The sequence below is a fragment of the Diabrotica undecimpunctata genome, chromosome 4 (assembly GCF_040954645.1).
Source record: "Diabrotica undecimpunctata isolate CICGRU chromosome 4, icDiaUnde3, whole genome shotgun sequence".
In the NCBI taxonomy this organism is placed as follows: domain Eukaryota; kingdom Metazoa; phylum Arthropoda; class Insecta; order Coleoptera; family Chrysomelidae; genus Diabrotica; species Diabrotica undecimpunctata.
This window is the reverse complement of record NC_092806.1, coordinates 150,842,092-150,866,696: the sequence shown is the minus strand read 5'-3', so window position 1 is coordinate 150,866,696 and position 24,605 is coordinate 150,842,092. Positions and strand designations below refer to the sequence as shown.

The following is a 24,605-nucleotide window of genomic DNA, read 5'->3' as shown; positions in this document are numbered from 1 at the left end:
TTATCTACTGGTTTAAACCCACCATCAGGAAAGGGACGCAGGCTGATAATAGTACACATTGGCAGTTCAGACGGTTTTGTTGAAGGTGGTTTATTAACTTTTGAATCAACTCGTACCGGTGACTACCATGAAGACATGAACGCTGATGTCTTTCAAGAATGGTTCGAACAAATGATAGATCTTCTTCCTAAGAACTGTGTAATAGTAATGGATAATGCAAGTTATCACTCCAGACTTATAGAAGGACTGCCCACAACCAAGTGGTTAAAAAAAGACTTGCAGAATTGGCTGAGTTCAAAAAATATTACGTACCATCCCGGATCTATAAGAAAGGAACTTTATTCGTTGTGTGCCCTTCATAAAGAAAAATTTAAAAAATACGAAATTGATGAAATTGCCAAAAATCGTGGAATGACAGTACTTAGATCCCCACCATATCATTGTGAATTAAACCCGATTGAACTGGTATGGGCACAGATAAAGAGTGAAGTTTCAAGAAAAAATACCACTTTTAAAATTCATGATGTTAAACAGTTGTTTTTGGAGGCCGTAAATAATGTAAAACCTGAAAACTGGGAAAAGGCAGTAAATCACACTATTAAAGAAGAGGAAAAAATGTGGAAGCTGGACAATATTACTGATAAAATGATCGAGCCAGTTATTATAAATCTTGGTTCTGAAAGTTCATCTTCTGAATCTGATTTGGATTTGTAACAAGTAGCTGTAAGTTTTATATTAATATTTTTATTCATCTATTTAACATACCTTAGACGGTTTTAAAAACTCTTTTTCTCTTTTGTAATTTTTAAAAATTAAAAAAAATGTGAATTTTTTAAAACCCTTTTTAATGTAGGCCAGTCAGTTCTAATATAGTGTGTGATAAAAGAGGTCACTTTTGTTTACATACACATAACACTTTATAACACTGAAATAATTCATTTATTTTTTACAATTATTCAAAGTAATTTTTCAATTAATCTTGAGCACGCCCATGGAGTGGTCGGAGCTACCAGTTAAAATTATGCTAATTACTCTCTCGTTCATAAAAATAAACTATAGCTAAAGCAGACGCCAATTTTGGTGAAGTATCGTCGCGCCAGTAATGGTGGCACAACATATCCCGTCTCACTCCGCGTTCTATTTGGCATTCCGTCCTTGTATTGAACTAGATGAAAAATAAAACAATTCAGACATATTTGCCTAAGAATTTTTCAATACAAATCTTTTCTTTGTGTCCAATTATTAAGACTTACATACTTCACGTTTGGAAATTGCTGGTCTAACTGGTAGTTACATTTATCAATTTCTGTTTAATATCTGCTTATTTATGTTAGAACGATTAACTTACCCTTAACAATATAATACTTCTTTCTTGTTTGTCCACTATGGAGAGACCAGGACAGATCGCTTTTCCACTGGACTTTGTAAACAAATTTTTCGCCGGTGCAAGAAACATCAGTACTAATTTCAGTCCATTTCAGAAGTACAGAACTGTTATCTTTGTTGTCTTTGTATTGTTCAATGTCCAAATTTCTGTTTCCCATGGTACCTAGAAGAGAAAAAATATTTATTTTCGGGACAAGGTCTAAAGTGGTAGGGTAGTGAGGTGGATTACATGATACCTGAAATTAGTATTATGAAATATTGGTTGCCAAAAATTGCTGGATTATCTGTAGTTATATTGAAGCATTTTCGTTTCACCCGGTATATTGTAGGATCCGAAAAAGATCCTTAATCTTTTTTCGTTACGTACAGAGGCGTACCGGAAATTTTTCGAACCATATTAACGATTTTGGCAGATACAATGTTTTTGCAACCCAAAATAAACCCAACTTTACTCACCGGTTTTGCAAGTGACTTTTTCAGATGGATCACTTCCACCTGGGGCGTATAATATGACGTAGAAAGTGTATTCTGTACTGCTATTTAGGCCAGCAGCTTCCATGGAAGTGACGTTCCTTGCGTAATCAGGACCAACAGATTCCAAACCGTTATCTAAAATAAAAAGAAGAAAAATATGATTGCAACGAAGTTATTAAGAATTGTGAAGAAAAAAAACTAATATTTCTTTAAAGATAAAAGAGATTTTGATAATTCGATACTTAATAGAATTGTATTGTGTTCTTGTCAAATCACAGAAATAAATGTTACTCACTATTGTAGAAAGAATGCACGCTGTAAGCTGTCACACTGACGTTTATGGGTGACTTCCAACTTAGACAGATGGTGGACGAGTTGTATGGTCGGCATTTTAACTTCTGCGGGGGACTGGGCGTTTGCGAAATATTTATAATATCTATTTGAACAGCTGTCCAAACTCTTCCAACAGAATTGGAGGCGATGCATTGATACATTCCTAAAATTTATTATTGGTAAAAATACAGGATGTTAAATATTTAGAGAAATTATAATAGTTGTTAGTAATTGTCATTCGATATTATTTTAAGTTACCCCAATTATTTTTTAAACTATAAAACTAAAACCACTAGGTAATTGAACAACAGTTTTATGAATTTTTAGTGACGTAATTAGTTTGTGAGATAATTTTAAATGAAATTCATGAAAGTAATCATCCTGATTTAGCCGATAAGGCAGAAGAAACTTTCAAACGTAGTGCTTCATCTCTTCAGCCAGGGATATGCATGATAGAAAGAGACTGCAAAAATGAAAACGAAAACGCCACTGAATCATCATTTATTGTTGGTTTGCACATTGCAAAAGCTGGAAAACCCCATACCATTGCCGAGGAATGGATTAAACCTTGCGTGAAGGATATTGTTCTGAAGCTATTTTCTTGTGGCATTTTAAAGTAATTACTATTTAAATGGGAATAAGCCACAATTAAAGGTTAAATTACGTTTATTGACGTTTCAATTTTCACTTCGGAAATCATTTATATTGACAATTCAGACATACATTATACATTTTAAAGTAGACGACTTTAAAATGATATTGCCAATATCGTTGAGTTGAGTTCCTGGGACGACTTTTCTTGTAAGATAGTTCATTCGATTACATGAAATCAACTTTAACTTGAGAATATCCTTCAGAAAAGGTCATAGCATGTAATTCGTCTTTAAAAAGACAAATACATGCCATGATGACAGTGAAATTCCATTCCTTTTAGTGATTCCATAGTAAATTATGAGGGAAAAACTAGGAAAAGCACCTCATAATACTATTCCGACATGGTAAGTATTTGGTCGTGCATTTAGTTTACCTTCAATAAACACCAAATTCTGATTTTATGTTTGTTATTTAAAAAACAAATGATGTATGCTCTATATGTTACTGACTTACTAATAAAGTATTTTCCTTTTAATAACTACCTCTTTCAATATGGGTAACCAGATCCTACTACATTCTGCCGAGGAATTCGCGACACAATTGGTCTCATTTAGCATAATCGGAGCCGCTTCTTTGATTTTTCTCTTTTAGGACTATATTTGAATCATTCCATTGAATCCTATGTTCATTATCCCATGCGTATTTACATATTTGAGATCTATCAAATTTGATAGAATGAACTATCTTATAAGTAAAGTCGTCCCAGGAGCGCAACTCAACAATATTGGCAATATCATTTTAAAGTCGTCTACTTTAAAATGTATAATGTATGTCTGAATTGTCAATATAAATGAGTCAGATAAAATTAAATTATTAGAAGAAATTTTCACTAAATAACAGAAAAACAAAAATGTGTTTAATTTACTAATGTTTGTATTTTGAAAACGATTTCCGAAGTGGAAATTGAAACGCCAATAAACGTAATTTAGCCATTAATTGTGGCTTATTCCCATTTAAATAGTAATTGCGTGAAGGATGTCGTACAATGCATGTTAGGTCCAGATATGACCAAGACGATTGATAATGTGCAGATGTCAAACAGCACTGTAAGCAAGAAAATTCACACTATTTCAGACTTTGTAGAGAGAGAGCTTATAAATAGATTAAAAACTTATGAATTGTTCACTTTACACCTTGATGAAAGTACCGACGTTGCTTGCTGTTCTGCTTGTGTTTGTGAGGTTTCCATTCGGGATGAAAATAGAAGAAGAACTCCTTATGTGTGATGAGCTTAAAAGTTATGTCACTGGAGAAGAAATTTTCAAGGCTATCCACGAGTATATAAGAAAAAATGATATAGAGTGAAGTAAATGTGTGGATATTTGCAGTGATTGAGCCATTGAAATGGTTGGTAAAATTAGAGGGGCGGTGTCTAGGATAAAGGTAGTGGCAGAGTATGCCTCTAGCAGTCATTGTATCTTACATCGCCATTCTTTGGCCACTAAAAAGATGCCGCAAGATTTGAAAGACGTATTGGATGGTTCTGTGAAAATAATTAACCATGTGGAGAGCCGTTCGCTTCAAGCACGCCTTTTAAAGCTCATCGCTGAAGATATGGGTATGGATCATTTCAATCTTTTGCTCAACACAGAGGTCCGGTGGCTATCGAGGGGAACAATTTTAGGGAGACTATTTGAACAAAAAGATCCACTGATTATCACATTTACAGAGGAGTCTTTAATTCAAGAATTAAAAGATGTCAATTGGCTGCTAAAATTGGGATACCTTTCAGATATATTCGAAATAATAAATAAAACCACTACTTCGCTTCAAGGCAAAGGAGCACAATTAGATAAAATTAAAGCCTTGTTAAAAAAGTTACATTTTTTAAAGTATGTGTTGAAAAAAAAAACCTCACAAATTTCTCTCGATTACAGGAATCTGTTATAACAAATGAAATCAATCCTCAAACGAACTTCTTTCAAATTGGTATTGCTCATTTGCAAGGCTTGGAAGAAAGTATTGTAAACTATTTTCCTGACATTCACTCAGATGACTTTTATAGCTGGATGATGGCTCAGTTTTCGTGCGACCCAAAAAATAAACCTGTCGGAATGGCAAATGAAGTTTTTCAAAATCTACTTGAGATCAGCGAACATAGAAGTTTAAAACTCGGGTACCGTGAAGGAAGCCAAGAAGAGTTCTGGATGCTGGTATATTCAGAAAATAATGTTGTTGGCAAGGTTGCAGTGAAAAAACTTGTGTGTTTCACATCGACTTATGTCGCATATGCTTACATTAAAAACAAATACATAAGCAAACTTCAAGCATCAAGGGATTTGAGGGTCAAACTTACAAAGATTCCCATAATTATAAAGGATATAATGAAAACATCATCGAAACAGTTGCATTTATCACATTAAGTAAGGATATAAAGTTTATATTGAAATCAAATGAGACTCAGAATTGTATTGTTTTCATTTTTTGTTGTTTCCTAAATCGCTTCAAGGGTTGGTGTGCCTCGAAATATTTTTAGCCCTACAAGGGTGCCGCGACTAAAAAAGTTTGAGAACCACTGATTTAGATATCGATATAACTATCAGGATGATTTTCTATGCCTACATTTAGTCTTAGTAGTTAGTCTGTAATCTGTAGACATATTTAAGAAGCAATTGTACATGTCAACGAATAAATAAAATAAAAAACCGTGCGTTTGTTTGATTTAAGGTCGTGGCATATTATCGTGCACGTTGCGTTTCCAGCACATAGCGTTTAGTTTCCAAAAAATATAATTTAAATGGTTTTAAATATGAACAACACACACTGTCCGGAACATAGCGTTTCAGACACTTAACGTTTCCGTTCAGTATATTTGAAAACAATATTTTACTGATGCCGACGGCTACGTAACGAGTCGTAACCGGTTGGTAAGGATAATGTGCATTAGATGTTCGTCGTTTTCCCCTTGTTTATTTAGGTATTTGTTTGATTTTGATACAGAGTATGTATTTAAAAAAATAAGTTTCGAGGCTATTTTGTCATTTATGCATGTGTTTTTATTGCTTTGTGACAATTAATCACGGAAGTGATAAACAATTAGGACTTTTGTACGGAAGTGATACCTCTTCTTTTTAAAAATACTTTTTGGTTTGATATGTATGGCTTCGTTAAATGTAGTATTTTGTTTTTTAACTGAAGGTGAAATTAAATTTAAAACATATTTAAACTGAATCCTATTCATTCTAAAATATCCATAATATTTTTCTGTATAAAGTCCAGTATTCACATTCCTTCTTCCTTTCTCTTAGCATTGGATGTACTTCAAACCTTCTTTTTAACACAGTTTTTCATTCTTCATCGTTAAGTAGAAGAGCAATTGCACATAATTTTTGTCGAGAAAAGCGGGATCATATCTTCACCGAACCAAACTGAAACGTTCTATGTATGAAAATGTGAACGCGCAGCCCAATTGCTGGAGTGGAAACGCTACGTGCTGGAAACTATGCGTGCACGATAATATGCCGCGACCTTTAAAGTTACAATATCTTACCTGAGTCGTTTCTAAAAGTATGACTAAAAATAATCCCGTTGGACTGCCTTCTCACTCTAGAATCGAATTTTAAAGGCTGTCCATCTTTCAACCATTTAATACTAGGTTCAGGTATGCCAGTGGCGCGACATTCTAATCTAGCAGTAATAGCAGCAGGGTAGGACTTCGATAACGGCGTAAGATCGAACGTAGGCTTTTGTTTGACTACAACGTTAAAGGTGTGACTCGTACGGCCCATGCTGTTGTATGCTATACACGTATAGCTGCCTGTATGATTGGTATTTACATCAGTTATTTCCAAAGCTGACGTATTACCTAGGACTATACTGCCTTCTGGAAAATAGAATTAATTCGTTAAAAACTTCAATCAGATGATAATCAGATGGACAAAATTTGGCGAAAATGGAAAGTTTTGATCAAAATGAATTTCTGATTTTCGTACTGCACGTAGTTGACAGATTTATTTTTGCATACCAAAATGTATTTTCGTTTTTTGGTTAAACGGTTGAGTTTAGAAAAATATGTTATAAGACTTTTTTGCTCTACATGGTGCCTTCTACCTATATCTTAAAGGAACACACTATTTTCGGGGATACCCTGTTTAAAAAAGCGCCAAGTAAGCACAAAAATTCAAAAAAGGCATACAAATTAAAAAAAAAACTATAAATAAAAAAGTGGTGTCAAATGATTTGTTTTTGCATACTTCATTCATATTTAAAAAGAAAATAATCCTCATTTATTATGTACCACAAGCATTAGACTTAGAAATCTGGACTCTAATATTACAGGCGACGATAATAAGCTGCTCAAGTAGATATTGGCTGTATTTATATAATTTTGATCGCGAGCCATTTGTAGGGACCAATTTTAGTTTTATGTATAATGCGTCACATAAAGGCTTTACTGTTATATCTATACTATGGATGACACAGTATTTGAATTAAGACTTCCTTTATTAGAGATTAAAAAACTTCAGATCAAAAAATATTAATTTTTGATATACTTACTATTAAGCCATTGTACTGTAGGTATAGGCCATCCCATCACAGCACAATATAAGGTGAGTTTCTCACCACTAAGGACAGTAACATTCGGTGAAATGTCAAGAGGTAGAATCGAAGGTATTGTTGCTTCAGTTAATTCCGGCAACACCGTTATATATGCTATTTTACTATATTTAGTTTTATTAAGTAAATCATTTGTTGCTTTACACCTAAAAAATAAAAAAGATTTAATAATTTTTAACACATGTCAAAAAAAAACCACTCCTACTGCAGCGTTTGAAGTCCTGCTGAATCTACCACCAGCAACATATTAGTCAGATGCATGGTGTTGACAACAGAAAGCCAGAAATCGAATAGCTAAAAGATGATATTGTGATGGGGCAACCTATTAGACAGGGAAGACTGGAATAAAGGTGTACCCATACAAGCTGCTGTTACCTAGTACACGGATGGCTCAAAAACATCGGAGGGTGTAGGAGCCGGCATAGTGGGAACAAATCAAGGGATACATTTCCCGGTAAGTCAATCAAAGAAGTGACAATTTTCCAGGCGCAAATAACGGCAATCCATCACTGCGTGGAAGAAATAGAAAGGCAGGAAAGAACGTTGCGTTCAGTTGTCATCTTCACAGATAGTCAGGCAGCGCTTAAGGCACTCAATTCTGTAGAGGTCAATTCTAAGCTAGTATCGGATTGTGTGTGTGCCCTAAATAAACTAGGAGACCGTAGAGGAGTTACGGTAGCCTGGGTACTGGGGCACGAGGGTCATAAGGGCAATGAAAAAACAGATGAAATGGCCAAACAAGGCTTCTTCTTCTTCTTGTGCCACTCCTATCGGAGATTGGAAATCATCAAGGCTATCCTGACCTTGTTTACAGCTGACCTAAAGAGTTCATTAGTGGTACAGCCAAACCACTCTCTCAAATTACGCAGCCATGACATTCTTCTACGGCCTGGATTCCGTTTTCCTTCTATTTTTCCTTGCATTATATTTTGAAGTAATGCGTATTTATGTCCTCTCATCAGGTGACCCAGATATTCGAGGTTTCTACGTTTGATCGTTGACAAAATTTCTGGGTCTTTTCCTATCCCTCGCATTACTTCAAAATTTGTAACTCTTTCAACCAAACAAGGCTCATCAATGCCATTCATTGAACCGGAAAGCTTCTGCGGCGTTGCAAAGACAGTAACAAGAACGGCTACAAGGAATTGGGTAGCTCACAAATATCTGGAATGGTGGAGGAATTTACCAGTACAAAGACAGGCGAAACAGTTCATTACAGAACATTCGACAAAATTTACAACAGACCTAATAAGCAAAGACAGGAAAACAGTCAAAGTCATAGTAGGTCTTCTAACAGGGCACTGTAAGCTGAATAGGCACTTGAAGCTGATGGGATTATCATATGATGACCTGTGCAGATTCTGTCACCTCGAAGAAGAAACAGTAGAGCACATTCTGTCAGTGTGACAGTCTGGCAAATATGCGGTTCTTTGCATTAGGAGAAGAAAATTCACCGGCAAATAGCTACATGGAAGGTACAGTCTCGAAGCTATTAGACTTTTTAAAAAGGGTCAGGCTAGAGAATGTTATCTAGGACTAGAGGACCACAATAGATTTGAAAAGGTCGCAGTGGAATAGGCCAAAAGGCTACCTCTCCAAATCTATCTATGTGACATATCAACATTTTACTTATTTTGCTACCAAATGGATCAAATGTTTATGCAATAATAAATTAAATAACATTGATGATTATATAGTATTCAGTCGTTAAGCGTCGTAAAGTTTGAGATGTTTATGGTATACAGGTTATATAGACTATTTGATCTTTGTACATCTTCATCTCAGTACTTCTGGCCAAATTTATAGGGCATATTCCTTATCATTGATGGCGTAAAAATACCGCCATAGGCGAGGAAGCTGAGCCGTTTGCAGAACAATAATTTGCACTCGCATAATATGTTTTGTTGTTCTTTTTAATTTTTGCGGAAACGACAGTTCTCACGGTCTGACTTGTCATCTTATTGAGGTGATACCTCAAGCAGTGTGTGTGTGTGTGTGGAAGGATAATGGCACGGAATCAAGTCCATTTGCCACAGAAAGTTGTATACAGAACTTTTCTTATAATATGAATACAAAGTTGTGGGTTATTCTGCTTTAAATTTCTATTTTTACTTCTTTAATAAAATTTACTAGAAGTTCTAAAGTGTTTCTATTGGCAGTTAATAAAATGTGTGATAGATTTAATGGAAGAAAATATTTCATTTTAATTAGTTTACGAATTAAATCATCTGATTTTTTTACATGTTTTTTGCAACCGAAGAATATATGGTTGAGATCTCCGTAAGAGTTCTGATCACAACTACAGGCCGATGACTGTATAATGCCCAGCTTAGCAAGGTGCGATGGAAATCGTACATGATGAAAAATACACAAGCAGTGTCATGTAGTCAGTTGAATATTTTAGTATAGTTTTATAGTGCAAGTAAAGTGTTTACAAAATGGTTGCTTTAAAATAATTAATAACATAGTGTTAGCATATTAAAAATAATTGTTTACCTATAAGCTCCACTATGAGAACTCAGAGACTTTTGTATTAACAGAACCCCATTGGGCAAAGGAACATAGCTGAAACATAAAAGACATTTAATGTTAATGTACAATTTATCAGTATATTTCATCAAAATAATTAGTAATGTTGTGATATCATGAGAGTAATTATTGAGATTTTTATATGTATTAGAAAGATTAATTAGTATTACTATTAATTAATAATTACAAATAATAATAATATTTGATATTTAACTGGATCAAGATTGTATATGTTATACAAATATCAAATAGGTATTTAATTGTTTTGCAACTCGTGTGTGATTGCAATACATTTTTATATTTAATTAAAGAACTAGAATAAATTGGACACCGCTTAGTAAACATGTGTCTTTATTCTTCCTTAGCTACTTAACATTGAAGAAAACCTGCTTCTGGCAACCTTACATGGCGATCCTGCCAAAACAAGTAAACGTTACAGTACGTATTAGTGAAGTAGTTTACCAAGTAGTGAAGTAGCCAATAATCTTCTGTCCACTCGGTTCTTTCTTAAAGTTGTGTATTCTTGTGCATTCAAGATTTATCCACCTTCTCCTAAATTTATAGATGAGGATGTCTAATTAGCTTGTGTGGTATTGCCAATTCAGTCAATATATTGTAGAGTTTGTTTCTTTTGACTGAGTCGTATAACCTGTTTGGAGTCTGGGACTGTAAATATTTGATCCAGTGTCTATCTTCCCCGTCAGGAGCCCGTCCGATACTCTCCAATAATATTTTCTGCCAGTGGTTGGAGCCATTGGTTTATAATATACGTGAGGACTTTATATGCTGTACGTAGTAGAGAAATTCCACGGTAGTTTTTGCACTGGGGTTTGTCTCCTTTTTTATAGATCGGGCATACTATACTTTTCTTCCAGTCGTCGGGTATTTTCTCTTCTTGCCATATGTCTTTGATGAGCTCGTGGATGTGACTTGCTAGGTGGTCGCCACCTACCTTATACAATTCTGCTGGTATTTCGTCAACTCCCGGGGCTTTATTGTTTTTCTGGCCCTTAATAGTTCGTACCCAATTCATCTTCTAAGTCTACTTGTGTACCAAGTAGGATCTGAAAATAACGCTTCCAGGTTTCTGTGACTTTCTGTTGGACAGTGATTACTTGCCCAATCTTTACATAGACTTGTTTAAGGTTTATACCCACTTTTTATCTTTTATAGGTATTCGTAAGCCCATCTAATTTCGTTGTTTTTGAAATTTTCTTCCATTTTTTCTATTTGTTCATTTTCATAGGCTCTTTTTTTTTCTACATATCTTGTCTGCTTTCCGTCTTGCGACTTCAAATGATGTTCGTCTTTCCCGTGTTCTTCTTATACAGTGTGAGCTTTCTTTCTTCCTCTTTGCTTGTCTGCACTCGTCACCGAAACCATGCTCATCTTCTCGCCTTTTTCTTGTTTCCCAGAGTGGACGATAACGCTGTCAGTACTGCTGTTTTGATATTATTCCATTTGTCCTATATGGAGTGCAGTACTAGCGTCCTTAACTCATTTGCGACTTCTTCTTCGAACTTCTCTTTACATTCCTGAATCTTCAGTTTTTCCAGGACGTTTGTCAGCTTTTTCAGGTCCACATATCCTACCTTACCCTAAATATTTTTATATTCATTAAAAAAAAATAATTACTGTAACAATACTAACCTTTGTTGGTGAGGTAGTATAAGATCATTATTAAATTCCCATTGAATATCAACGGGAGGTGTAGAGTGAATACCACAACGGAGTATTATGGGTTGAGAGAGGTAAACAGTAGAGTTAACGGGATTGATCGAAAACTCTTTTTCCATAGCTAAAAAGAACGAGAAAGATATTAAAAAAAGGTTATGAGTAATGTATAGAACCATCGCCAAAAATCGTAATTAAGGGAGACTATGGAATCACATATTTATACGGCTTTTTGGTAGTTTAATCACCGCTTTGAATGACTTTCTATTATCTATAAACTATTTAAATAGTTTGTTTATAATCCTATATTTTTATACCTCCTTTCTTAGTTATAAACGAAATGTTTGTTTAAGATTAAATTAAAACAATGGTTTTCAACACAGAACAAAAAATAAAACTTGTCGAAAGTGACTTCCGTATAATCGTAAAGTGAATGACCAGTGGCAGTATTCTGCTTGCTCTAATTATGATTTTTTTAGACGACTCTGTATAAGGCGACATCAACAGAGACGAATTTATTAGTTTTTATATATTTTCTTTGATGTAATTATTAAAAACGAGATACTTACAGGCTATTTTCAACTTGGCCACATTGGATAAAAGAGCTCCTGCTCGGTTTTTGACCAAACATCGATATTCTCCCACGTATTCGACGTCCGAATTTTTGCTCGAAATAACTTTCGGGATATACAGATCTCCATTGTCGCGAACGATTCGATTGGAGTCGTCCTCGAGAATTTTCTGTTCATTGTGGAACCAAGTGTACTGAAAAATATACCATATATGATTGAAAATCGGCTTTTAAGGGAGGTTTTAAGGAATACGGAAAGGGTGGGTTGGAAAAGGGCATCGTCGTGCTTTAAATAGCTATAAAGGATACGTAAGGTTGAATATCCAGTATTGTAAATTAGGAATTATAAATGAAAGGAAGAAAAAAAAAAGAAAGAAAAAAAGTTAATGGTTCAGCACTCCAACGCAAGAAGAGTAAAAAACCTATAAAGAGAAAACTAAACGAAATCTGAAACAAGGCATTAAAAAAATGAAAACAGAATATATAAGGAAACTTACAATGAAGTGTAAACCTTTAATATAATGAAATTGGTATAATAATTTATGAAATTATCAAAAAAATTAAAAAATTATTCAAAAAATTTTCGGTCCTATTAGACCATTATCAGTGATATCTGAAAGTAAGTAGTTCCATTTTAATTTAGTGTAAAGGAGTAAAACGTTTACTGTTAATAAAAAACATCTGGTGTAATTAACTACTTACATGAAGCATTTTAAACAAACAAACAAAAATGAAAGTCGGAAGGACTAAATACGAAATCCACGGAATACTTATACAGAAAACGATTATCAGAGAACATCGCTGGGAATGAAATATCAGAAATCGATAACATCGAGGAAAGCTGGGAAAAACTCAAAAATAACATAATTAAGGCAGCAGCAGAATCACTTGGAGAGATGAAAGTATTAACAGATATAACAATATGTGCCATTAGTCTTAACACTAACCAAAACAACTAAATTTCATATAAATACTTGAACGAAAGTTTTCTATTGCGTTATTGTCAAAACTCTGAACTAGGGTCACGACGCAGAATGGCTTTGGAGTGTGTACTTAGTGAAAAGGGTAAGAGTAAATTATTGATCGACGGTCATCTTTACTAGAAAGAAAAAAAAGCAAAACATTTATTGGAAGTATGACTACTACAAGACAAGTGGGACACACAACCATATAGCGGATGCAAGGCAAGTGGAAACAACAAAATTTTTCAATGGAATACGTGAAAACGCTACACAAACCCAAGATGGGCCACATCCTATAATATCCACTGCATCTGCTCAGCTTAGTCAAACTACAGCTGCCACGCTTCCAAAAGTGAGCCACATTAAAAGAACAATAAGGCGTGTACGAAGTAATCAGCAAGCCGCGCTCCGGCTTTACCTCTTCACAGAAGAGACATTATTTTTCCAGAAGAGTATAAACTAACACAAAATGGAGAACAATTTTTACTATTTGATTCAGGTCCACACCATGATCGGTTGTTAATTTTTTCAACAAGACAAAATCTACTTCTTTTGGCAAGGTCACAACACTGGTTTGCCGACGGAACTTTCAAAACTGTACCTCACCTCTTTTATCAACTATATATAATCCACGGTTTAGAGAAGAATACTGCGATTCCTTTAGTATACGTACTACTACCTAACTAGACATTGCTTAGCTTTGTGCCCTCCAAAATAAATTTTGGCAGGACCCCGGCCTACCTGGCATTTCGGCATACGACCGTTAGCGCCTCACTGCCCCTATGAGTCCGACACCAAAATGAAGGTGGCAAGTCACGTACACGAGGCACGTGTCGTGGGACTCCACCTCCCCCGTAGTACCTGTGTTGCGATTACCTAACCTATCCGTTATCCCCTCCCACAAACGGACAGGTGACGCAGGCAGAGGAATTTCCACCTAGCACGGAGACAGGTCGCCGCCGAGGATCTCTCCTCTACCACTCTTAAATCTCCTGGAGGGTACGTGCCGGGACACCGACACCACGATTGGTGGTGTAAGGCCAAAAGAGGTGTGTACGGGTCCAACTCGTTCAACCTAGCCTGGTTCTCTTGGAATGAGAGTAGAGTGGTCCCCGAGAGTCTCGTATCGGATACTAGGAGTGTAGACCGGTGACCGTGACGCCTAAGCGTCCGTGTGCGTTTCTACAAACCCGACACCTTAAGCGACGGCTCTCCACCTCTCGATTCCTACCCATTAGTCGCCTCTTACGACAGGCAGGGCCTTCTCGCCTCGGCCGTATTCTTATCTCCGTGAGCCGAACGGAGACCTAACCTAACTAGACAGAAGAAACTTATGTTCGGCTACTTTCAAAATTAAAAGAACTTTTACCTAGAGCTTCGCCTGTAACCATATTAACAGATTTTGAAAGCGGTATGATAAGTGCTATAAGACAAGAATATCCCGACTCAAGACATCGTGGGTGCTTTCTCCATTTCACTTAATGTCTCTTTAGAAGAATCCAGTCAGACGGTCTAAAAAGAAGATATAAAAAAAACTAATTCAGATTTTGCTTTAAAGCGTCAATTATTGGAGGCCTTAGCATTCGTTCCTACTGCAGACGTAGTGGAGGCATTTGAAACGATTTGCGAGCAAGATGTGTTGCCAGCAGAAGCCCAGTCAGTAATTGATTATTTTGAAATACCTCGATGGGCGCCCACAAAGAGGTAGACAACGTCGTTTGCCCTTATTTTCACATGATCTGTGGAATTGTTATGATGGGGTCCAAGAAAGTTTACCAAAAACAAACACATAGAAGGATGTCATCGAGGGTTTGAACAACATATTTCCGCAGATCATCCAAACATTCGGAGTTTTATTAAAGGCATTCAGCTGGAGCCGAGCTTATACGAACTTCAAATTGAACAGTATATAGGAGGCTTGGAAGGCCCTCCTATACGTAAAAAATAAAGAGATTGTGCAGAGCGGATTGCAAGTCTGGTAAACAATTACGACCCTGCGAACACTTACGAATTCTTGCGGGGAATAGCACATCATTTATCGTATTAGTATTAGGAAATACATATAAAGATCATATTGTTTAAAATCGTTTCAAAATATTTTTATTCTATTGTTTCAAAATATTTCTATTCTATGTACATATATGTAAATTCTTAGACCTAAGTTTTAATTTGCCTAGACGGCAACCCTGTCAGCCCTAGGCAAAGTCATTACAAGTTTATAAAAGTAGTATGTTTCCATATGTTGCCATAAGAGCACAAAATAAAGAACGTGTGAAGAGATTTCATTTTATAAGTTATTTCTTCACCCTATCGACCAACTATTTACCACCACGATTAACCAGCGACCAGTCAATTTCATTCAACAATTTAAACATACAATCTTTTGGTCATTCGTAGCCGAGTTCGGTGGTAAATCGTAACAATTTCAATTTTTAATCATCAATTTGTTAAAAGTAAAGCAAAAGTTTCTATTAGTGCATCTGTGCCTTTCAACCAATCAGAGAACGGGACAGCGAGTCAAAAGAACGTTGACAAACACGAAGCGGTGTTCCTGTGGCCAATTTGCTGAGCGATTGCAGACGCGCATCCCTGAAAAGCTGTAAGTCTGTTCCACTTATATACCATCTTAAGATAAATCCTACCCTTAACCTTTATCGCAGTGCTATTTATAGATTCTGGTATTTCAGACTTTTTTGATCTTTTTGAATTTGCATGGTAATATAACTTGTCAGATTTAGAGATATTTACGAACATTTCAATTAAAAAATAAATAATGTCGAGCTCAGATATTGCACAATTAATAAGAAATAGAGGTTCTCTTAAACGTAAATTAACTTCATTAACAAATTTTGTAAATAAAATAATTGATGGTTCACTTAAACCGACATTAGGCGATGTAAATATGCGATACAAAAATAATCTTGAATTATTAAGTCAATTTGAAATTATTCAGCAATCTATCGAGGAGAAATGTTCGGACGATCAATTAGAAATTCATTTTAATGAACGTGATCCATTTGAAAATCATTTTTATACAGCAATTTCATATTTAGAGGAATACATAAACAATTCTTCTCCGGTAATAAATGTCACACCTCAAAATGTAGTTTATCACGATCCACTTCAAAATTTTCTTTTGCCGAAAATCAAGCTTCCTACATTTAATGGTGAATATGAGCAGTGGCTCGAATTCAAAACCAATTTTATAAACATTATCGATTCAAATTCATCATTAAGTGCAGGTCAAAAGTTTAACTTTTTAAAAGCTGCGTTGGAAGGTTATGCCAAACGAACAATAGAGGGTTTTACTGATTCCCAAGACTACCATGCTGCATGGAATATGCTTTGCAACAAATTCGATCGAAAAAAGTTTCTAGTAGACACCCACTTAAAATCTATTTTCAATTTAAATTCGATAAATAAAAGCACATTCATGCAATTCAGAGGGTTAATCGATGAAGTTTCAAAGCATTTATCATATTTAGAAGGAATGAAGCTCACTAAAGAGTCTCTATGGGATATGACAATTATTCATGTTGTATACAATAAATTAGACAAAGTAACTCAAAATAAGTGGAAAGAATACCACACTTCTGCCGAATTGCCTCATTTAAATGAATTTCTTGAATTCCTTAAACAGAGACAAGACATATTACAATCTCAAGAAGAGCCTCATTCCTCCTCAATGATGACCGTTAAAAGTCACTCTGGGTTTCAGAAACCTCTACAATCTCGATCACAATTTCATTTAGCAATAAATCAAATTCAGTGCAATTTTTGCAAGAGTGATCATTTAATATATTCTTGCCCCGAATTTTTAAAATTAACAATTAATGACAGATGGGAAAATATTAAATCTTTAAAACTATGTCCGAATTGTTTACGTTTTGGTCACTTCAAGGAAAGGTGCAGTAGCGGATCATGTCGTAAGTGTAAACGTAAACACAATACTTTATTACATCAAGATTATTCTCGTTCATATCAAAGTCAAAACACACAGTCAAATGCATACAACAACAACAATAATCAATACAATTCACGAGACACAATTCAATCAGTAGGTGCTCAGAATCATCCAAATAATAGTGACCAGGTGTCACACAATTCACAAGCAATTTCTCACAATATTCAAGCAATTTCAGTCCCAAATCAACAATGCTTAGTTACAGAAAGAAATACACAATCTAATATAATTCTGTCTACAGTAACATTCAAAGTTAAAGACCAAAACAATCAATTGTATCAATGTAGAGCTCTGCTCGATTCAGGAGCTCAATCCCATTTGATTACCGAAGAGTTTGTCAAACGGTTAGGGTTACCATTAACCAATACCGAATTAGCTATTATTGATATTAACCAAGTGGTTTCTAATTTAAAAAAGAAAACTTCAATTACAATTTTCTCAAACAAAAATAATTTCCAATTTCAATTATCTTGTTATGTAACACCATTCATTTCAACTATTCCGTTACAACAATTTGATATCTCTACAATTTCCATTCCTCAAAATATCGAATTGTCTGATCCTACATTCAATACTCCTCAGAAAGTTGACATGATCATAGGTGCCAGTTTGTTCTGGGAACTGCTATTAGATGGTAATATTAAATTAGGAAAACAGGCACCAGTGCTTCAAAATACCAAACTTGGATGGGTAATATCTGGTACTGTAATGAATCCGATATCAACGTCGTTATGCAACTTTTCACAATGCTTTATACCAGAAGACAATCAGTTATGTAAATTCTGGGAACTCAATGAGATAAATGAACCTATGATGTTATCAAAAGATGACGTCCAGTGTGAGGAACTATTTACCAAACACACTCGAAGAAATGAAAACGGTCAGTTTGTAGTGAAGTTGCCCTTCAAATATTCTACCGATTTATTGGGAGATTCAAAAGAAATAGCAAAAAAACAATTCATATCACTCGAAAACCGATTCAAAACTCATCCTCAATTTGATCAATTATACAAAAATTTTATACATGAATATATCGATTTAGGTCACATGACCAACGTGGAAAGTGACATGGTCACTGAACCAACTTATTTCTTTCCCCACCATGGCATATACAAGCCTAGTAATCTGACTACTCAACTTAGAGTGGTCTTCGATGGATCAAGTCCAAGTAGTTCTGGATGGTCTCTCAATGAATTACAATATGTTAGACCAAAGGTGCAAAATAACATATTTGACATTTTAATTAGGTTCCGACTATACAAGTATGTTGTGTCTGCTGACGTTAGTAAAATGTATAGGCAGATCCTTATACATGATGCACACAAGCCCCTTCAACAGATCCTGTGGAGGGACAACCCAGCAGATGAATTTTCAATTTACCAATTAAGCACCGTTACGTACGGTTGTACTAGTTCGCCATACTTAGCAATAAAATGCATAAATAAATTAGCAATTGATCACTGTAATACATTAACGACAGATTCACAGACAATTCTTAATTATTTTTATGTTAATGACCTAGTAACGGGTTCCAATGAACTTTCAGAATTACAAGCACGATGTAAAGATATTTCATTACCAATCAAACATAAACTTTCAAATCTTACTCTATTTTTAGATGAAAACCATGTATTACGAGTAGGGGGTCGACTTAGATTATCTGGATTAGACTTTAACTCTAAACACCCTATATTAATTTCATCTAATCATCCTTTCACTAAGTTGCTATTTGAACATAAACATAAAGTCCTATTACATGCAGGTCCTCAACTCCTTCTCTCATCAATTCGACAATATTATTGGCCAATTCGGGGGAGAGACCTTGCAAGAAAAACGGTAAGAAATTGTCTTACTTGTTTTAAATTTAAACCTACATTTGCCAGTTGTCCAATGGCCAGTTTGCCCGAAGCTCGCACAACCCCATCAATGCCATTTCAGCACTGTGGCATAGATTTTGCAGGACCATTTTTACTAAACAATAAATCGGGCAGGGGAGCCAAAGAAATAAAAGGTTACGTTTGTGTTTTTGTATGTTTTTGTACCAAAGCAGTTCATCATGAACTCATTACAAATCTCACAACCGACTGTTCCCTATCCTGCTTGAAGCGTTTCATAGCTCGACGAGGTATCCCCAATGACATTTATTCAGATAATGGATCCACTTTCGTTGGAGCTCGCAATGAACTTAAACAATTTGGTCAATTTCTTTTAAAAAATAATACTTATATTCACAATTACGCTATTGATCATAATATAAATTGGCATTTCATTCCACCGTATGCGCCTAATTTTGGCGGTCTTTGGGAGGCGGCAGTTAAAAGCATGAAACACCATTTAAAGAGGGTGTTACTCGACAAAAAACTTAGCTACGAAGATTTTAATTCTCTGCTAATTCAGATCGAGGGAGTCTTAAATTCTAGACCTATGTTTGCACTCTCTAATGACCCAACTGACCTAACGCCACTTACTCCTTCCCATTTCCTGATTGGCCGTCCTATTACAACCATTCCCGATACTGACTTAAGCACAATCCCGATAGGCAGGCTCTCCAACTACAAAACGATTCGTCATATGTATCAACAATTTTGGAATCGTTATGTGAAAGAATACGTTTCGCAACTGCAACAGCAATACAAATGGAAAGAATCTTCGTCCCATTTGAAGATTGGAACTTTAGTGTTAATTCGCAGTTATCAACAACCACCATGTAGATGGCCTTTGGGACGTATTATTAACTTGCATTCCGGTAAAGATAAACTTTCAAGAGTGGCAGAGGTAAAAACAAACAATAAGACAGTTATTCGCTCTGTTCGTCATTTGTGTCCGTTGCCAATGCAGCAAGAGAGTGTTAGTGAGAATATTAATACATAAGACTTTATTTAAATTTATAATCTATTTTGAAGGTACCCTTCAACGGGGGAGTTTGTTTAAAATCGTTTCAAAATATTTTTATTCTATTGTTTCAAAATATTTCTATTCTATGTACATATATGTAAATTCTTAGACCTAAGTTTTAATTTGCCTAGACGGCAACCCTGTCAGCCCTAGGCAAAGTCATTACAAGTTTATAAAAGTAGTATGTTTCCATATGTTGCCATAAGAGCACAAAATAAAGAACGTGTGAAGAGATTTCATTTTATAAGTTATTTCTTCACCCTATCGACCAACTATTTACCACCACGATTAACCAGCGACCAGTCAATTTCATTCAACAATTTAAACACATATGCATAACTAAATTTTAAAAAATAATAAAAATTAAAATAAACTGTAAATAAAAAAAAAATCTCAAAAAAATGACAAATTGGATGTTTATTCCAAGTTCTAAACACGCCAGTGGTACGCTGCCAGTCCTAAGCGTGAGTAAAGTGTGAAGGGAACATGGAATAAAAAATACATATTATAATAATAAATTAATTAACGAGATAGCTAGGTCGAACACAAGCTAAGCAGTAATAACTATTTAAATAGCACGTAAGTTACCGTATTAGTATATAGGAAATACATATAAAGCAATAACTATTTAAATATATTTTTCGGTCAATTCTCTTTTTGGGGAATTGTCCGTTCGGGGAATTGTCTTTCGGGAAACTCTTTTCGGGTAATTGTCCGGGACTCCTCTGTCTGACCCCACGTTTGATTTTGATATCATCGTGATTCTCCTGCCTCTGTACGGATAGACGATGTTTGATTCCATCATTGGAGTAAAGATTGCTAATAATTCTTAGATCACAGGTGTTTATTTCCATATTTGTTAATATCTCCACCAGCTTGTCGTGTTTTACTGTATCAAATGCTTTATGGTAATCAATGAAGCATGCATGAATATCGCAATTCACATCTCTACATCGTTGAAATAGCACTTGTATGCTAAAGAGAGATTCTCTCGTATCCACTGCGTTCCGAAAACCAAACTTTGTACGGCTGATTTTTTCTTCGCATAGTCTTTATATCCTATGATGGAAGATTTTTAGAAATAACTTTTAAATGTGGCTCTTTAAGCTGATGATCCGGAATTCATTGAAGGATACGAATTTTGTTTTCTTTGGTAGTGCAATAAACGTTGACTTCAGCCATGGTCTTGGTATTATCCCGTTTAAATATATGTCATTAAATATTTTTGTTAGTCGTTGCTTACAGTTGTGATATTGCTTTTTCCACTTCATCTGATGTGATTGGTAAGTAGTCATTACATATGTAAGACGGAGGTTGTTCGGACCTATTATCAAAGAGTTCTTATATGTATTTAGTCCATATGCATATTTCTTGATTTTTATCTGTGATTATGTTACCCTGTTGATCTTGCAGTTTGCTGGCTGTGTTGGATTTTTTAACTGTTTGTTTTACCTTTTTATGCATTTATTTATTTATGCGAGGTGTTAGCTACTGTTAAATGTTAGTGTTATCTTCTATTTAGACAAAAATTCGCAAAATGGACTCTTTTAAAATTTGACTGATGATACTTCTTATAATTGAAGTTAGCTGTATGTTGCAACGCAATTATCGATATCGTGATTGAACGCGTTCCCCTGGAGAATCCTAATACGTGCAACTTTATAACAAACTACTTCGTTATAGTTTGAAGTTCTTACCTGTACTTGGCCTTTCCGAGATTCTGCCTCACACTTGAAACGTGCACTTTGCTCTTTCAGAACAATCACATCCTGCGGATCGATCACTTTTAAGGACAGGTTTATGTTGGGTGTTTTAACGGCTTTCCCGCCAAACGCTGCAACAAAAATATAAAATTAATATAAAACTCTTTTTAAATAACAGATATCAAAAATCAGTTTGAATTTTCGGATATTCGAATAAATAGAAGTAATTTTCATTAAAAGGCATCTGATGGAAAAATATGGGAATAAATAAACAATCCTTTATCCCGTGACCACACACTTCACGCGACCACACACTACGTGGAGTAGTAAATGCAGTTCCATGCGTGTTTCTTGTTAGATGTTGCAGATACGTTTTAGAGGAAAAAATTTAATCATGGACTTACTTTAGTTACCATAAACCTATTGTATCTTTTGTAGAATTTAATTTCATAGAATAGATAATATTATCATAACATAAATTAAGATTTTTTAAAGATAAAAATATGTTTTTTACTATTCCTTTTATCAATATGACAGTACTAAGATTATCTATTTTCATTTTATCGACTTTTCCTTAATTTTAATTAAGTAATTTGATAATTATTAAAATGAAACACTAATAATCTATCTATACAAAAGGCTAGGACGACAAGGCACACGTTTGTACGGTCGGGTAACTACGCCACGTAATAAAGAAACATAAAACTCGCATTTCAATTTACTGAGTCAATAATATTTTGTTTTTAAAACGATACGTTTAAATACTATACTATTAATATTAATTACATATTAATATACTTAATAATACGATCAATTTTTTCGAAAAATTGCCAAAAATATTGGTTGCTATAATTTTAAGATAATATTAAATAAACAAAATAATTTAAAGCTTTATGTTAGTTTAGATTTAAACAACTAGCGCCCCCTAGGAAAAAAATCTAAACTACCAACTGACGTGAATAAACTTATCTGACAGATAAATAAAATATAAAATAAAAAAAAATATAAAATATTTATTTGCCAAAAAAACAGTTGTGATCACAAGAAGCCTTGTCAAGGACCGTTCGAGAGAAGGTGTAATCTTATTATACAGTAAGGTCTCTTTTTATGCGGATTATTTTTATGAGATTTTAAAGTGGTGCGGTTTGTATTTCATCCAAAAATTTCTATTATTATCTATTATAATTATATATTAACTATTCACATCCAGATGTCAGTAAAGTGAGCCTTTGCAATTCGGATATTCACTATTACTTCATTGCTTCATTACTTAAAGATATTGTTTCTGATATTATCATTATAAAGATAAAGATATTGTGTATTTATAAACCTGTTATTGTTTTAAAATAATTTTTTTCTTAGCGGTACCTTGTTTCATAATAAGTTGTTTAAAATTTTGCTGATTCTTAGTTGCAGTATAATAAGCAGCACGGTTATCGAATTGAAAGATTTTAAGTGAGTGGTCGTAAAGTTTTTATTTTTCATTAGAAGAGGTTTTTGCCATCTCAATATCGTAAGTCTAATGTTTTTTATTTCTTTTTTAATATCTTATTTGGCCCAATAGAGAACAAAAAAACATCAAAGACAATCAATTTCGATGGAAACGAAAATTGCAATTTTAGATCGCTTAGGAGAGGAAGAAGGATCTACGGCAATTGGAAAACATTTTAATTAAGGCGAATCAACAAGAGCAATTAAGAAGAATGAAGTTTCTAAAAGAAAATCTATAATTTCTGGTACAAAATTAAGCGCCAAATTTTCATCTTACTCAAGGGATGTATTATTAGAAAGAACAGAAAGAGCCATTGCAATTTGGATTGAGAAACTAATTCAAAGAAGAATTCCTGCAAGTGGTTATTTAATCCAGAAAAAAGCTCTTCAGTTTTACGAATTAATGAAACAGTCGGAGCCACCAACTTCTACTTCCCAAGCTAGTAAAAGATTTTCAGCTAGCAAAGGATGGTTAATCGGGTAATAAAAAGAAATACATTTCATAATATCACGATCACAGAAGAGAGTGCTACAGCAGATAAAGAAGTAGCAAAAATATTTCCACAGGAGCTAGCGAAAATTATTGAAGATGGGGACTATTGTGCCGATTAAGTATTTAACGCTGATGAAACGGGAGTGTACTGGAAAAAATGCCTAACCGTACTTACATCGCAAAGGATAAAAAAACTGCAAGTGGACATAAAGCAACTAAAGACCGACTAAACATTATCACATATTTTGTAGCAATACATCAGGAGATAGGATGTTGAAACCGCTCTTAATAAATAAATCTCTTTAAAAGGCAAATAATAATTAAATATTTGGGCATTATACTGGATCACAAGCTCACATGGAAATTTCACATAGAATATATGTTAAATAGATGTGAAAAAGGCCTAAACTTTCTGAAAATGACAACTAAAACTTGGTGGGGAACAGATGTTCAGACTTCCTTACTTTTTTATAGAACTTACATTCGCTCTATCATAGATTATGGATGTTGGTTATATGGATCTGCCAGCAAGAACTTACTAAACAAATTAAACATATTTATAAACCAGTGTTTGCGTATCTGTATTGGTGCCATGAAGACAACTCCTATTGAGCCCCTTTATGTTGAAGCACGTGAGCCTCCAATTTCTCTTAGAAGACATTTCTTGGCCGAAAAATTTTTACTGAAAATTAAACACCAGAACACTTTCCTTTATACCGAATTAACAAATTTAAACAATTATGATTTAACGAATAAATATTGGATTAAGAAAAATTCTCCAACCCTATGTGAAGCTCTTAGAGAAAACACAGTTTGTGATGATGAAGCTATTAATTTAAAATCACACACAGATATAAATGATTTTGAAGCTCTTTTTTATAGCGTTAAATTTATTAAACCAAATTATGTTAACACTGGA

The 24,605-nt window shown here is 34.5% G+C and overlaps 1 protein-coding gene across 1 annotated transcript in view; it reads right to left on the bottom strand.

Moving 5' to 3' along the window:
- LOC140440196 (immunoglobulin superfamily DCC subclass member 4-like) overlaps nt 1-24,605 on the bottom strand; it is a 218,032-nt gene that overhangs the window by 18,211 nt on the left and 175,216 nt on the right. Inside the window, exons 2-10 of the mRNA XM_072530530.1 lie at nt 21,697-21,833; nt 12,177-12,372; nt 11,584-11,731; nt 9,901-9,969; nt 7,345-7,550; nt 6,338-6,670; nt 2,156-2,356; nt 1,843-1,995; nt 1,349-1,549 (exon numbers count right to left, since the gene is read on the bottom strand). Of these exons, the coding sequence (XP_072386631.1) occupies nt 1,349-1,549; nt 1,843-1,995; nt 2,156-2,356; nt 6,338-6,670; nt 7,345-7,550; nt 9,901-9,969; nt 11,584-11,731; nt 12,177-12,372; nt 21,697-21,833 (1,644 nt within the window). The remainder of the gene's footprint in view (nt 1-1,348; nt 1,550-1,842; nt 1,996-2,155; nt 2,357-6,337; nt 6,671-7,344; nt 7,551-9,900; nt 9,970-11,583; nt 11,732-12,176; nt 12,373-21,696; nt 21,834-24,605) is intronic.